This window comes from Nicotiana attenuata, unplaced genomic scaffold (assembly GCF_001879085.1).
Source record: "Nicotiana attenuata strain UT unplaced genomic scaffold, NIATTr2, whole genome shotgun sequence".
Lineage (NCBI taxonomy): Eukaryota > Viridiplantae > Streptophyta > Magnoliopsida > Solanales > Solanaceae > Nicotiana > Nicotiana attenuata.
In genome coordinates, this window is record NW_017671049.1 from 172,585 (window position 1) to 189,413 (window position 16,829).

A 16,829-nucleotide genomic window follows, 5' to 3' on the forward strand; every position below is an offset into this window, starting at 1 on the left:
ATTGCAAGTAGAATAAAGCAAACACGAAAGAAACTCGGTCTCAATATCTTAAGTAAAACCGGGTTTTCAACAATTAGCTCAAGTACGCACTCGTCACCTCACGTACAAGGCATTCAATTACCAAATATCATATCCTAAGGGGGAAGGTCCCCCACACAAGGTTAAACAAGCCACTTACCTCAAACCGGATCCAAAATCAACTCGAAACCACACCTTTGCCACGAGTATCCGACTCCAAATGGCCCAAATCTGTTCAATTCAATTACATATCATAAATAACATCTCAAGCAACTGATCCTACTATTAAATTTAAAGCTAAGACGCAAATTTAGGTAAAATGACCAAAATGCCCCTCAGGCCAACGTCTCAAAACCGGATAATTTTCGTATTTTCAGAACCCTCGCACTCTCACGAGTCTAACCATACAAAAATCTCCCAGATCGAAGGTCAAACACCCACTCAAAACTCAATAATTCGGTCTAAGAAGTTTCTTCCAATTTTTCCCAATTTTTGATCCCCAATACGAATTTAAATGATGAAATTAACTATAGATTGATGGAATATAACTAGAAAGGATTAAAGAAACGTTACCCAATGATCTCCTCTTCAAATCCCTCTCAAAATCGCCCTCTCCCGAGCTCCAATTTGATTTTTTCTATGTTTTGAAACTAAACCCTCGAATTTCATATTTCAGTCCAGTGATTTCCGCTTTTGCGGTCAAGGGACTGCACCTGTGGTCCCGCTTCTGCGGAACTTAAGCCGCTTCTGTTGTTTCATTAAAAATCCAAAATTTTGCACCTGCGGTCCTGATCTCGCAGATGCGGATCCGCTTCTGCGGAAATCCCACAGCATCTGCGGAGCCTGATGAGCCTGGCCAACCCCGTTTCTGCGGTCTTCCATGCCGCATCTGCGGTACCGCATCTGCGGTTCCCAATCCGCAGATGCAAAAATACCAGAAGCAGCAATGCTTCAGTTGCTGCAACACTTCTCCGATCTTCCCGTCAAGCATCCGAAATCACCCCGAGGCCCCCGGGACCTCAACCCAAAGCACCAACATCACCTAATACCCCATTCAAACTTGTACCAATCCTTAAAACACCTAAAACAATATCGGATACTCGAATTAATCACTAATTTAAGCCTAAGAACTTCATTTTCTCTCAAAACACGCTTTCGATCAAAAACCTAACCAAACCACGTCCGAGTGACCTGAAATTTTACACACACATCCCAAATGACATGACGGAGCTACTGCAACTTCCGGAATTCCATTCCGAACCCCGAATCAAAATCTCTCTATCAAACCGGAAACTTCAAAATTCGAACTTTCGGCATTTCAAGCCTAAATTAGCTACGAACCTCCAAAACACGTTCCGAACACGCTCCCAACCCCGAAATCACCTAACGAAGCTAACAGAACCATCAGATTTCCATTCCGAGGCCGTCTTCACACTGTTCTGGCTGTGGACCATTTTCCAACACATATGCTCTCATTTAGGGACTAAGTGTCCTAAAACTCTTCGAAACTCAAAACCGAATGTCCCGGCAAATCAAAATAGCAGAAATAAACTTGGGGAAAACAGTTAATAGGGGATCTGGGCATTAATTCTTAAGACGACCGGCCGGGTCGTCACACATTCCTACTGCTGCAACCTCCAGGAAAATGCCTTTGGAAAATACAACAAACACAGCAGCAACAAAGCAACAACACACAGATGCAACTGGTTCCAAACTCCTGCTTCACACCTGCTTCCCAACAGCAGGTCTTTTTTTGCAATCACCTGCAGATCCGAATTCAGCAAATTGGTATACAGGTGCTGCTGACCAGTTCTAGGGGCCCAGACCTAGCCCAGCTCCTAACCAATTCAGTCACAGCAACTGGTGAGCAGCAGCAGCAGGACATAACGTCACCAACTATCACTTTGGAGGATAGGAGTTTGCTCGATGCCTTGGTAAGTTCCAAACCACTAAACTCCATATTTTCAGCACACTATATAGACACTATTTCGATCAAGCAAGGCAACCAATGATATCAGATTAAGTAGAATTTAGCTAGAATCCTATAACTCTACTCTTTCAACTAGAATGAATGGAACACTATAGTAACTTTCAAATAGGCTAACTATTACTAATTCAAATAGAATTTGCAGAAGAAGGAAGAAAACTGAAGAAGTTGATCAAACAATAGAAAACTCAAATAGTAGCTTGCCGAAGGATAAAGATGAGTAGTACCATGAGACATTGAAGTATTTTCAGCAACATTAGGTATCCTTGATGTTTGTGGTACTCGTTCATGGCCACTATTGGCAGTAGGGACCTGATAAATATTAACACACCAGATAACAATACTTTTATAGGATTAAAACTTCATTAATAATGTGCATAACTTATAAAATCGAGTTACCTGTTCAATTGAAGTGTCATTGATATTTTGAGGCATAGATTCATTGGAAGCATATTTGCGCATCAATTGACGCATTTCGAGTAATTCTGATTGCATCTTCTCCTGATTTTGTTTCATCAGATTCATTTCTTCATTGTGTTTATCCTTTAACTCGGTTATCTCTTATGTTAACCTTTGGACAGCTTCATTAGACGAATCCTCTCCAACAATATTTTCTAAGGAAGATCTATTGCCCCATAGAACAGAAGGAGTTGGACCAAGTCCTAAACCACGAACATATCCTCTTTTGTCATTTTCGAACACCTGAGAATACACATCGCCTTCCCAAGCAGCACCGCGAGGAGGTTGGTCAGTAGAGCTCTCACTATTGTTCGTCCTTTCATTTATCATTTCCTGGCTATAAAATACATAAATCCAATTTGGAATTCATTTATTCGCTTTTATGTTTTTTCCAAACTATTTTCCAATTATGAAAATAAAAGAAAAAAAGAAATCTTACAATTGCCTTGACAGAATCTTCATCCAGTGGTCTACCATCCTTACGTTTTGTATGAGTTAATATGAAAACTTGTGCTCGTGTAGGCTCTATCACATTTACAGCCTAATACAATAAAATTGATGTAAGATATGCGTGAAAAAAAAATTAAAACATTATAGTTAGTAATTTGAACAAGTTTACCTGCTCATCCATCAAGGTAGCAATACTTTTGGATCCTCCTGTGTGAGGCATCTTTTGATTGGCCCTATTATTTCTATGTGCTTGGCAACGCCTCTGTCGTTGAAATATTAAAATGATATATTATAAATTATACATAAAAATTGAGCATAACTAAAATTAAAACACTGAAAATAATCAACTAGAGGTGTTTTAAAGATTTGTTAATACCTTAGCTTTATCTGAAAGCCAATAAGCGACAGGACCACTCTATTGATCCCTCGGTATGCGACTTGGTCTATTTTTCAGCAAAAGGTCTTTAGTCTTATATTTTCGCAAATACTCACATTTTAACTCAGACTTGTAATATTTTCATTTCTTTCCTAGTGACTTTAGGACATAAGCTTCTCCTCGTCTTGGGATAGAGAACTTCTTCTAAAAAATTAAAGCCAATATTTAGAAAAAAATATCATGTATAAAAGATTGAACCCATTCATATAATAATAATAATTATAATAATAATAATAATAATAATAATAATAATAATAATAATAATAATAATAATAATAATAATAATAATAATAATAATAATAATAATAATAATAATAATAATAACAACAACTACTACTCCATACCCTCACAAAATTCACCAATTTCTTCTTTTCCTCCTTGTCAAAATTTTTCCAATCATCTACATGTAAAGGTGTTAGTTCTGGAGTTCTCGCAATGATTCCTAGAAAGCTAGCAAGCTTTCGACCTTTTTCCCCAATAGCTTGGTTACGATTATTAAGCGGCACATCAACTACCTTCCCCGGAGGAAGTTTCCAAATGTCTTTTAGTAAAGTAGGCCCATGAACCTTTCTTGGCTCCAAATTACCTAGAATAGAAGATTCAAAGGTCATCAAATGGCAAAACTTATATGGTTAAATCTGTTAAATAACAATTGATTTCAAACTTATGTGATTTCATTCCTCTATCGACGCAGCAGCTTGATGGAATAAACAAAATTGAAGCTCGATCAAAGACAGTGATAGTAACAAAGCAAGATGGGCAGCAGCAGCTTGAGAACTATGAAGTCTTTTATGTCAGAGTAACAAGAAGAAGGTAAATCAATCACCAAGGCATTAAGATTCAGGGGAATGAGGGAGCAGAACCAAAGTTTCAGACAGAATTTGGGGAGTTAAAATCATGCTTCTGAGCTGATCATGTTGCAGTTTTTTGTATATTAAAATACTTGAATCCACTTTGCTAGATCTTACGCAGGTTTTTGCAGAATTTTGTTGGTATATCGCATAGTTTACATACAAGCAAAAATAACTATTGTTCCTTTAAATATTTTACAAATGACATGAGGTTTTGAGAACTTCACATAAGAAAACCATTCAGCAGAAAGGGCTACAGACGGATTGCTGTTCTTTTTCAAAGTAACGTCAGTTTCAAGATACTTACATAAAACCAATACATGAAAAGGAAATATTGATTTCCATTTAAATGTTTTCCACAACTCTCTCAATTCGACCATTCCTGCAATAGGGAATTTTTAGGCCCCCACACCTTGGGAAGGAGAAGGAACAGGAAATAAGGAAGTGGCTGGGGAGGAAAAGTAAAAAGGCTACCATACAAGAACGAAACAGAACAGGTCTGAACGTATTTCACTTTTCTCTTATGAAAATTTATAGACAGTATAAAGATGCAACAATTCGACATATTCTTCTGATAAAAAGTTCATATCTTGCTGCCAATAGTTGGAATTATATATATTCTCCAATGGAATTATAAAGAGTTGGAATTCTAAAAAAAGAATATTTACATATATTAAGTTCACACTCATTATTGTCACAAAGAAATATACTAGTAGTAGATATATTAAGATTTGAAAATGATTCCAGAGAAAAGTGGTAGGTATGGGCTTGAAGTTCTTTCTAATTCTCTTAAACAATTATGATTTGAAAATGATTCTAGAGAAAAGTGTTACCTGATTCATCATCATTTTGTTGAACTTCAGTACCACCAGCAGAACTATTCAAATCACAAGATTGATTATCATGTGCCCGGTCTTCAGAAGAGTTCTGATTATCCATCAACTGCTCAATATAAGGCTGGGTTGCAGAATGATTTTGACCATCCATCAAATTCTCAATATAAGGTCGCACATCTTCATCGTCGTCTTGTTCAATTACCAGTCGGTTGCGACCTCTAGTTCGCATAGTTCCTTTTCCAAAATGAAAAAAATTATCTAGCTGCATTACGCTATATTAGTACTAGATTGACCCCAACAAATCAGCAGGCCACATGCAAAACATGAGGAAGCATCATCCAAATCTCAATATGTGAAAAATATCAACAACTCAGGTAACGCAAACAAAGCCTTGCGACAAATATTGTTCTAGAGATAAGAGTTATTTATGCACTAGGAAAATAATTATCAAGTTATAGTACCACCTTCTAATATCACATTTAAATGGATACAATAAGCAAAATATAAGTAGAAGAAAGCACAATAAATTCACTCAAACATCCAATATTCAAATTTCTGAAGCAAAAAAATAACACCCTTAGAGTTTATTACATAACACTTGCAACAAAAATCTTCTATAAGTACCACCTATCTTATTCAGAATCACATTCATTTTCTATGTTATTTTCTCCCTCAACATTAGCTTCACCATCATTTGGAGAAGGTTGGGAATCTACGTTTGTATCAATTATTATCCCATCGACACCACTTCTTACCCAATTATTATACTCATCTTCTAAAACACAAGCATTTTCTAAAAGAGCCAAGTCAGTGGCATCACTTTGCGTTGATGGCTCAAACTGCACACTATTTTCCTCTCCCATATTAAAAATGTCTCGAGGTTTAATTAACCTAGAGACAAACCATTCATGATCTTGAGGATCTTGCACAAATATTACTTGTTGAGCTTGTTCTGCAAAAATAAAGGGCTCATGACGTTCTCGATCGCCAGAGACTGTCAGGTGTGTGAAATTCACAAGTGTGAAACCCAAGTCTTCTTCCTTAATTCCTCTACCTTTGGTTACATCAACCCAATCACACTTAAATAAGATGACCTTAAATTTCTCATAGTAGTTTAACTCCACAATATCATTCAATCTGCCATAATATGTGATATTTGCAGATTTTGGAGCATTATCACTTGTACTTGCATAACTTTCAGTCTTCGAAATGACCATAACACCAATATTTTGTGTCACATTGAACTCTTCACTTTGTTTTGTTCGGAATCGATACCCATTATTAACATCGAACGCACTGAATCTTTTTGCAATGTAACTCGGTCCTTGTGCTAGGACTTTAACATCCCTTAAGATTTTAGATGTGGCTTCTAACTCCTTTACCTAACCAAATAAAAGATACAACTATAAATGTGGATATTTGTACAAGGATAATAATTTAACGTAAACAATGACTTAGTCCTACTACTTACTTACTCCTTGAACCACTCATGAAATGTATCGAAATGCACACGATCAAGTTGATGTTGTGTCAAACGACGCTTACGATGTGCTCTTTTGATTTCAGCAATATGTTCCCTATACATGTAACTCGTATATATCAATTTTGTTATCAAATAAGTAATATATATTAAATAATAGATATAACACTTACTTTTTATAATTCTCAACTACTTCTGATTCACAATTGAAAAGCACATGCCGATGTGCTTGCAACCATGTTTTGTCATCCAACTCAAATACATCTACTCTACCGTACGACTCCCCAACAGTAGGAAAAAGAGATTCTTCTTTATTAGTCTCATGCTCAATTTCATCACTCCATTTTCTTGAACAATAAGACATTGAATCTCTACCCTCTAAATATCGTGAGCAGAATGCCATACACTCATTTGCTATGTATGCTTCTGCTATTGAACCTTCTGGACATGCACGATTACGAACATATGATTTTAAAGTACCCAAATACCTATGGAACAAAGNCAAAGATTCAGTGATTTTCTACATACCTCTCAATTGGATACATCCAGCGATAATGTACTGGTCCCGCATGTTTAGCCTCGGTTGCCAAGTGAATAACCAAGTGTATCATAACAGTAAAGAATCCTGGAAGGAAGAGTTTCTCCATAGTAGACAATGTTTCTGGGATTTTTTCTTCAAGTAGGTTTAACTCTTCTAGTTTTAGCTCTTTGCTACACAAAACACGAAAGAATGTGCATAGTTCAATTAAAATTGAACTTACTCTTTTATCTACTGATCTCCGCAAGGCAAGAGGAAGAAGTTCTTGCATTATAACATGACAATCGTGAGTTTTTAGCCCAGATAACTTTCGTTTGCGAACGCAACGTGAAATATTAGACGCATAGCCATCTCGAAACTTGGCATTTTGTAGTACTTCATAAAATAAGTCCTTTTCCTGCTGAGACATTGTGAAAAAAGTAGCAGGAAGATATGCTCTCCCACTAGCTCGATATTGAGGCCATAAGCTTGGTCTTATTTTCATCTCCTTCAAGTCCAATCGAGCTTCTAAGTTGTCTTTAGACTTTTTACCAAGATTCAATAGTGTATAAATTAAGTTATCGCACACAGTCTTTTCTATGTGCATCATATCAAGATTATGGCGCACCAAGTTAAATATCCAGTAAGGAAGATCGAAAAAAATACTTCTCTTTTTCCATGTGTTTTTCATCACCCCACTTACCCCTTCACTTGACTGGCCGAGAGTAAATTTTATATCTTTAACTTGATCCAGCACTACTGACCCAGATACTGGACAAGGTGAAGGTCTTGTTTCTTTAGTCCCATCAAATGATTTCGCATCATTCCGATACTTCAAGAAGCATCGATGCCTCATGTAACAAAACTTTCTGCCATGTTTCAGTCTTCTAGATTGAGTGTTTATGTTACAAGAAGGGCATGCAAACCGACCATAACTGCACCATCTAGAGAGTCTACCATATGCAGGAAAGTCATTTATAGTCCACATGAGAGCTGCTCGCATTTGAAATATCTCCTTACAACTTGTTTGGATGGTTGTTACCTATCGTATCGTATCGTATTGTTACTTTAAATACAATGTTTATTTTAATTGTTACTTAAATTTTATTGTATCGTATCGTTAAATCCGTCGTTACGTAACGATGAAATGTTCCACTTCATGTAGCGACCGATTTGGTGTGGTCGCGTCGTTTCCTTGTGTTTTTCTCTCAATCCCACCCTTCATTATTATTAAATAATTTTATTTTATCATTTACACTACCTTTTTATATACCGTATCATAATTTTTTTTTATAATATTGCAAGTTTATTCATCATATCACAGGCGGTGATACCATAAAACGACGCCAAAACGACACAATCCATCCAAACATTGTATTCATCAAACGATACAGTACAATACAATACAATACTATACGGTACATTATGAAACGATACGTAGCAACCATCCAAACAAGGTGTTAGTAGAGGCATCGTATGTTTCTACCCCAACATTCCATAATTCATTTAACTCCTCTATTAGAGGTTGCAAAAATACATCGATATTATTGCCAGGCGCTTTAGGTCCAGGAATAAGGAAGGACAGAATGAAGAACTCTTGTTTCATACACATCCATGGAGGAAGACTATATGGCATTAAAATCACTAGCCATGTACTATGAACAGTTCGCATTGTGCCAAATGGATTAAACCCATCAGAAGCTAATCCTAGGCGCACATTGCGAGGGTCTCCAGCAAATTCGGGATATTTGCTATCAAATTTTTTCCAAGCTTCAGAATCTGCAGGATGTCGTAGAACTCCATCTTTGTTGCGCTCTTCATGATGCCAACGCATTGCTTTAGAAGTTTTCGAAGACATAAACAGTCTTTGTAGCCTTGGTTTTAAAGGAAAATACCTTAGGACCTTGGCTGGGATTTTTCTAGCATTATTTTTCCATCTAGAATCTCCACAAACATTGCATTTATTGACATTCTTATTAGCAAACTCTTTCCTAAAAAGCATGCAATCATTGGGACAAGCATGAATTTTTTCATACTTTAAGCCCAAGCCTTCAACTATCTTTTTGGTCTCATAGAAAGAAGGAGGCAATTTTTCTCCTTCAAGCAGCGCATCCTTCAATAGTCCAAGCAAAGCATTAAACTATTCATTTGACCATTTGAACATGCATTTTGTATGGTACAGATACATCAAAAAGGATATTTTGCTAAATTTTTTACATCCTGGATATAGTTCTTTATTTGCCTCCTTCATGAGCCGTTCAAACTTATCAACCTCTGGATGCAGTTGATTTCCAGATGGATGAGCAGTATTCTCTTGTAAGTTATGCTCTATGTCACCCCCTTCACTAACGTCAATATTCATGAACTGTGTAAAGCCTCCAAAGGCATCATGTATCATTCCTGTCATATCATCGCCCCTTAAAGTTGACTGGCTGCAATTATTTGCTTAAGCATTGTTTGATCCCTTTAGAGATTCACCATGACAAAACCAAGTATCATATGATGGCATAATACCATTAATCACAAGATGATCATATGCTGTAGTCCGGTTTACTTGATGGATAAGCACACACTCCGTACAAGGACATGCAATTTGTTCTCCATCTTGTTTTTCAGAAAAGGCATGGTTTATAAACTCCTCTACTCCATCCAAATATTCTTTACTAACTCTATCACAATGCATCCATCTTTTATTTCTAGGATTGTCCATGACGTTCAAGATATTCTTTTTTATTCTATACTTACTACAAGAGCTAAAAATTCATTAGTAAAAAGAGGAAATTAATAAAAAATATAGTTTAAATAAAATAACCATCTATTAGTAGGTAATTCTATAGCTCAAAGATATCATTTTAAGAAGTAAAACTATCAAATAGAAACAACAACAACAACAACAACAACAACAACAACAACAACAACGGTCCAGTGTAATCCCACTAGTGGTGTCTAGGGAGGGTAATATGTACGCAGACCTTACCCCTACCCTAAGGTAATATAAGAAAAACTCTCTTTCCCTCACACACCAAAGCTAAGATGACCAAAAGCAATCAGATATTGGCTGCATCATGAAGATGAATCCCTTGTTGCATCCACCGATAGATGCAATCTACAAAGAACCAATTTTCCTAGATCCATCTCCAGAAAATTTCTCACAACGCCACCTTCTAGAAAGGTGATAACTGAATATTAATTACAGCTCTTATTTGTTAAGATCATTTAAGAGATTACTAAATAGAAGTCCTCAGGGTGAACAAACAAATATTTGCAAAAGCTTCACTTCCCATTCTAGGATAATCTGAATTGGTGTGTAAAAGAAACCTTTTTTGCATACGTTATTGAGGAAGGCACTAATATACTAAAGGAGATCTTTAAATAGTATTCACATTTCACCCTCATCTTGGCAAGGCACACAAATCCTCTACTGCCAAGTAATACATAATTATCAACAAACATATGAGCACAATCACAAAAATCATTCAACTAATGTCAGATTTGGGCTCAAAAAGCAGCCCAATAGGCAATAGAGCCGTCCAGCTAGTTTTGCTAAAATCCTTTCTTGATAAGGTAAAGTAAGGATTTATGCTCCAGGTTCTATCCTTCATGCTTTTAAAGAAAACAATCACCCGACAATGTTTTCCATTATCACGGNACTGCAAGTGATCATGTAGGAGGAACAGATGTTGAAACAGCAGTAGCAGTAGAAGGGCAAGTTCGAAATGCTGGGCAAAAACAAGCTGCTAATGCTCCACGCTCAGTAGGCTCACCACAAATACCAAAACTTTGCAGCTCACCACCAGTACCAACATATTGCAGCCCTTCCATTTTAAGTGGTACTATAATGCAAAATGTAAATAATACTAAAATCCGGGCAGCAGCAGCATAGTCGAAACAATCCAGCAGCTGTCTCTGAAGCGGATAAATCTACTGTACAGCAACACAAACATCCAAATACAGGACAACAGCAAGATTTTTCTATAAGTTTCATGGCTGGACAGCAGAAGCATACTCGAGGCAGTCCACTACAACAGCAACAGCACACCTCAGGTGATACACCAAACCACTAAACTCTATATTTTCAGCACACTATATAGACACTATTTCGATCAAGCAAGGCAACCAATGATATCAGATTAAGTAGAATTCAGGTAGAATCTTATAACTCTACTCTTTCAACTAGAATGAATGGAACACTATAGTAACTTTCAAATAGGCAAACTATTACTAATTCAAATAGAATTTGCAGAAGAAGCTAAGGAAGAAAACTGCAGAAGTTGATCAAACGATAGAAAACTCTAATAGTAGCCTGCTTTGAAAGGAAACAATCACCCGACAATGCTTTCCATTATCAAGGATTCTAGTCCTCGAAACAATAGTCATATTATCACCTAAAATGGTTTCAGATACTGAATAGAAGTAGAAACATTTTCAGGTCAGGACAAACATTCAACAAGGAGATTTAAGAAGCTTGTTCTTCTCCACATCATCCTAACGAGTAAGAGTTTCAGAAAACATCTAACAAGGACACCAAATTTAAAAAAAAAAGAGAGGAATGATGTAGCATACTGAAGATCTAATCAATCAATTACATAATACTATTAAGACTTGAAAGACAATAGGAAATACCATTTGTTAGTACATCAAATTTAATTACAGAAGAGGTACCTAATGAAATACGGAGATGGATAACTTTCTCGAGAAGAAACAGGAATACTCAAATTACATCAAGCGGATCAATCTACGATGAATTCTTTATTTTTTCAGTCACTACACAGGTCATAGCTAAATGGCTAAAGTAAATGCAAAAACACAATAGCAAATTGCAATATTACAAATCTACAAACAACAAATATATATCAAGCAAAGTACTTTGTCCAAGGGAAAACCTACAGCCTCAAATCAAAATTCAAATGGATACAGAATATTTGTACCTATTGGCTTGTATGTGAGAGTTTGTAGCAATTTCCCTGAATAACTAGCTTTCTATAAGGTCTTCTATTCAAGTATTAGAAAAAGGCATTAAGTCTCGATACTAACCATTTTCCTAAGATTACATCTATAAAGCGCTCAAATAATTATACAGCCTTCCAAATCAATTAGATTCTGTCAGTTACATTAGGGGAAAAAACTCGGAAATGGCTAAGTTATAGCTAATAAGATATATTAATATTTTGTCCAAGAGTATATCAAGCATGATAAGCATCTCTACTATTTCTGCCCGAGTGAGGAACAGAGGAGGAATAAACTCAATCAATCGCACATCAATTTAACAGCAGCCCGTTATCACAAACGACTTAGCATATGCAGAAAAACTATACTTTCACAAATCTCAAAACACAATAGTTGGATATCAAAAATTACAAATGTTTACCTGGTAAGCAGATTTTTTTTTTTTGCGAAAAAGACAAGAAATTGAAGGAGATGATAAATTTCTGCAACAATCTTGAACCTACACAAAAAGAGAAGTTGGAGACGGATTAAAGGGAGAATACTGACGACGAAGATTGCGCATAATCGAGCAGCACCAATACCAACTCGATTTAAATCGCACTTGCTGGGTAAGAAGAGAAGTTATACCTGGGGAAGAAGAGGATTTATCTCTAGAAAAAGTTGATCGAGACCTGATCGATGTAGGCTAGCAGAGTCGCGGCTTTGTTAATCCTGTTCGATGTAGAAGCTGGCGCTATTCTGCATCCGTTCAACAAGGGAAAAAGATGATCGAAATCTGGTCGAAGTAGGCTTGCAAAGTCGTGACTCTGTTCGATTAATCCTGATGTTTTTGGGCACGATTAATTTTCGATGTTTTTGGGCGCGATTCCTGTTCAACAAGGGAATAGGTTTTCCTCTTATTTTCTAATTGGAGGGAATAATTCATTGTTGTCCAAAAAAATTGGAGGGAAAGATTTTTATTTTATGGGGTGTGGAGGGAAAGATAAAATAATAAAAATTAATTTTAATTAGTACTTTTTAGTGGCAATTATTTTTATTGTCGGGAAAAGAATATTTTTTAGTGGCTAATGACCATGTGCCGCTAATATTTCAGCTTAAAGAATCTATTAGCGGCAATTGCATTATTGCCACTAAATAATTGCCGCTAAAGGTCCTTTTTGTAGTAGTGACGACTCAAGCCAATTCGTGTGTATGCTAACAAATAATATTATTGCAATATTATTATTGTTATTTTTCGGTGTCATTTCCCTACATTGGAAATATGATGTTCAAATGAAAGTTTTTCTCATCATATTACCCAACTAAAGGTGGCTCTCAATTTGCTAATGACTCTAGGGTAACTACGGCAATAAAAGATTATAGTATATGCTTTAAGTACTGAAATAAGTTAAAGTTTATTCGTAGTTTTATCGCCAAAATTTTACGGTATAGTCAGTTTTCGAACTGGTCAATCAAAAATAGTCAGTGTTTACCAAGTCAATGAAAAATAGCTTCCGTTTTGTTGCAATAGAGACCGGTCCAGCATAATATACTGGAGTTCGGTGCACTTGTGTATGAACTCCAGCATATTATGCTGGACCGTATACATTGCTGGCTCCAGTATAATATACTGGAGATTGGAGCACTGGTGCTCCAAACTCCAGATTATTATACTGGACCATTATACTTGCTGGAACTCCAGTATATTATGCTGGAGTTCTAGTGTATTTATGCTGGAACTCCATCATATTATGCCGGAGTTCCAGGATAGTATACTGGAACTCCAGTATAATATGCTGGAGTTCAAGTATACTTATGCTGGAACTCCAGCATAATATACTGGAGTATTTTCCGGGTTTTGAATAGTGTTTTCGCTCAGATTTATCTTTACATAAAAAGTGTCTAAATTTCGATTACTTTTAAAATTGGGCTATTTTTGAACGAGCAGTTGTAAATCTGGCTATTTTTAAAAGATCACCCAGTTTATCGCTTAGTGTCTAATAATTGAACGTGTTCAAGACAAGTAATTAAGTTCGTTTTCTTTTTAAAAGAAGAACATTTGCAACACGACTCAGGCTGATTTCTTTATTAAAAGCACCAGTACACTCATAGGATTAGTATGATTAGTATTTTTTAACTAATCATGATTAGTATTTTTCTAACAATCATCATGATTCATGACCTTCTAATTTCAAACATGCAACTCCTTTAACTAGAAGAGTGTAATATGGTTGTTACTGAATTAATTTTAACTACGAATTTTACGACCTCTGAATCTTAAATCTATCATTCTTTAAATGATTTGTCCTCCCAAGTTAAGTTATTTTTGTTATAATTATATTAGTATCTAACGTAGATTTCTCTTTAATTTGGTTGCAATTGTTTAAGTACTATCATATAGTGGACTTCCCTTGAATTTTGTCGGTTCTTTAATATGTCTGCTTTTTAACTCAAAACTTGAACCCTGTCGAAGGTCAATGTATTCTTGGGACATCATTTTCTTGCTTCTTGCTCAAATACTACTTCATTCCGTCTGTTCAAAAAGTGTTTAAGACTTTTAGTTAAACCAATTATGATGAGATGATGGATGAATCTTAGTTAAATATAATGAATTCTAGATCTAATGTTGAGGGGTATCGACTGTACGGATAATGTCTAAGGGTAGTGAATATCAGATATGAACTCAATGATTATCAATGAATGTTATAATAATACGCATGCAATAAATGTAATAAATGGCAATAAATATAATAAGAGAGAGTTAATCATCCAAAGATAATGTGACTTGGATGATTCTCTCACCTGACAGCAACGTGGAAGGATGGGAATCAAAAATAGATAATTGATCCTCGGATCTAACAAACGGAAAATGAATAATAAATGTTGAGTTCAGTAGTTAGTGAACGAGACAATAGTTGTATATTCTTCTTTTTCAACTCTTTACAAAAGTGTTCTTATCAGAGGTCAAGATCCCCCTTTTTGTTCTCTATCTTTTCCTATATATAATGTATACTTCCCAGAAATCATAAAAAGTACAAAATAAGAAATATCCAAAGGAATATTCCTTGTGTCCATATCTGAACCTATCCTACCGTTATTTCTTCGCTTTAGCTGCCCGTCCTTGGCATAAGCCCTCTCGAGAACGGCTTCCGGCTATTACACTGCGGTCGACCCCGTCCTTGGTCCCGTTTATCTGTTACTACCAAGTCGCCAAATTTAGACCAATACAGTTAGTCCCTCCGCTTGTTGAGGTCGTGGTCCTGCACGCCCTCGATAAGCGGACCTGATTCACCTTAATTTAGGAGAAATTTTGTTGTGTTGAATAAGTGGGGTCGGTCGAGGTGGAGAGAACGACGCAACCAACAAAGTTGTAGTTGGTGTGGCTATCGTAGGGTGATGTCATGGCCACGCGCGTCATCATTAGGCGTCTTCCGAGACAGCGTCTGTGTCTGCCGCTTTGGTTTTGGTGCCATTGACAATCCTTTATTTCGATTCTCACACCACCCAGCCCTATAAATAGATGGCAGTTTCATTTTCAGAAGTTTTCACTATCCTTTACTTTGCATGAGTACTGTTCTTCTTTGATCTTTTTCCCCAGTTTCTGCTCCTGATTTTACTTCTCCGATTCCATTCCTCTCCTTCTTACCTAGTTGTTATCTTCTTCTTCGGGTTTGGTAGAATACGTTTCATTGTCGAAATATGTCACAAACTCTTCACATTCATGATGAAGTTTCCGATGCCACTCCGTTATCGGTGGCTCTTCCTCCCGGTAGTGAGGAATTTATGGCTGAAGAGGATGAGAGCTTCCCTACCGCGGAGTAGATAGTTCATAGAAACCCTTTGGCTAGAAATGATTTTCCTAAGGAGCCTGCTCCTGCTCCCTCTCAAGTGATCTCCGAGACTGGACCGTCTCATATAGCCGACCTTCAGTACAAATATCGCATCCCTCCCCATGTCGAGATAGTTCCAGCTAGTAGCGACATCGTGGAGGTCCATCAACCTGGTTATTGTGCCTTCTATGTCTACCCATTCTTGATTGGTTATACTCTTCCTCTTCTTCCGGTAGCGGAGGAATTATACCGATTTTACAACGTCTGCCCGGTGCAACTCTCTCCTTCCTTGTATAAAGCTTTTTTTATGCTGATGAAGTACGCAGAATTGGCTGGTTGTGAGGTTGATGTTCGCCACCTGCTGTACTTATTTTCACCAAGTTTTTATAGAGGTACTATGATACACCTACGACATCGTGGGAGTAGAGCGCTGGTAGTCGGAATTGATGATAGAATGAATCGGAAGTTCTAGCATAAGTACTTCTTTATCAAGACTGAGCACTTGGTGGCGGACCCGACTGGGTTTCCCGAGCAGTGGAATCATAATCGTAAGTGTCTTTGTCATACGCTCGTTGTCTTCTTTCGTCCTTTCGTTTTCAGCTCACTTGCAGTTTCTTTGTTTTTCAGCTGAAAGGCGTGCACTCTCCCCTGTCATCGACATTGAAGATTGGGTGGCTCGCGTGTTGCCTTACATGGCGGGGATTCGTGATTGGGCGGCTTTCCACAAGCGCTTCGGATCGAAGGTCTTGTCTAGTAAGTGTTACTTTTGCTTTAGCTCTCTGTTGTTTACCATTGCTCGTTGATGCGACCTCCCTTTGGTGCCAGGTCGACGAATTTCCAAGTAGAAGGCTCCAGTGCCGGCATTTCGCCAAGCTATCGTATCGGCTGGGATGCAATTCGATTTGGCCGAGTCCGTTCGTGGAGGTCGTACTCAAGCTCCGTCAATGAGGGATTCCGCCCCTAAAAATGTTGCAAGCGGGATGAGATCTCTTCCCGGCCTATCTACCATCTTGTAGACGAGTCGTCTAATAGAGAGGAG

General features: G+C 37.1%; 2 protein-coding genes across 2 annotated transcripts; both read right to left on the minus strand.

Annotated features, from left to right (window-relative positions):
• Positions 1-2,566: 2,566 nt before the first annotated feature.
• Positions 2,567-5,266, minus strand: LOC109205510. Its single transcript, XM_019368224.1, has 5 exons — positions 5,035-5,266; positions 3,695-3,936; positions 3,084-3,176; positions 2,904-3,005; positions 2,567-2,797 (listed from the first exon to the last, which is right to left on the minus strand). Exons 1-5 carry the CDS (start codon positions 5,264-5,266, stop codon positions 2,567-2,569), a joined length of 900 nt encoding a protein of 299 aa, XP_019223769.1.
• A 403-nt stretch (positions 5,267-5,669) lies between these two features.
• LOC109205511 lies at positions 5,670-8,037 on the minus strand. Its single transcript, XM_019368225.1, has 3 exons — positions 7,046-8,037; positions 6,711-7,005; positions 5,670-6,419 (listed from the first exon to the last, which is right to left on the minus strand). Exons 1-3 carry the CDS (start codon positions 8,035-8,037, stop codon positions 5,670-5,672), a joined length of 2,037 nt encoding a protein of 678 aa, XP_019223770.1.
• Between the last annotated feature and the right edge of the window lie 8,792 nt (positions 8,038-16,829).

Excerpts from the sequence above, each read along its gene's own strand:
- LOC109205510 (XM_019368224.1), bottom strand. The coding sequence starts at position 5,266 with ATGCGAACTAGAGGTCGCAACCGACTGGTAATTGAACAAGACGACGAT. Across the intron at positions 3,937-5,034 it reads ACAAAATGATGATGAATCAG|GTAATTTGGAGCCAAGAAAG; the intron begins GTAACACTTTTC and ends CTTCTATTCTAG. Across the intron at positions 3,006-3,083 it reads CTACCTTGATGGATGAGCAG|GCTGTAAATGTGATAGAGCC; the intron begins GTAAACTTGTTC and ends TTATTGTATTAG.
- LOC109205511 (XM_019368225.1), bottom strand. The coding sequence starts at position 8,037 with ATGCGAGCAGCTCTCATGTGGACTATAAATGACTTTCCTGCATATGGT. Across the intron at positions 7,006-7,045 it reads TGGATGTATCCAATTGAGAG|GTATTTGGGTACTTTAAAAT; the intron begins GTATGTAGAAAA and ends TTTGTTCCATAG. Across the intron at positions 6,420-6,710 it reads TTTTCAATTGTGAATCAGAA|GTAAAGGAGTTAGAAGCCAC; the intron begins GTAGTTGAGAAT and ends TTATTTGGTTAG.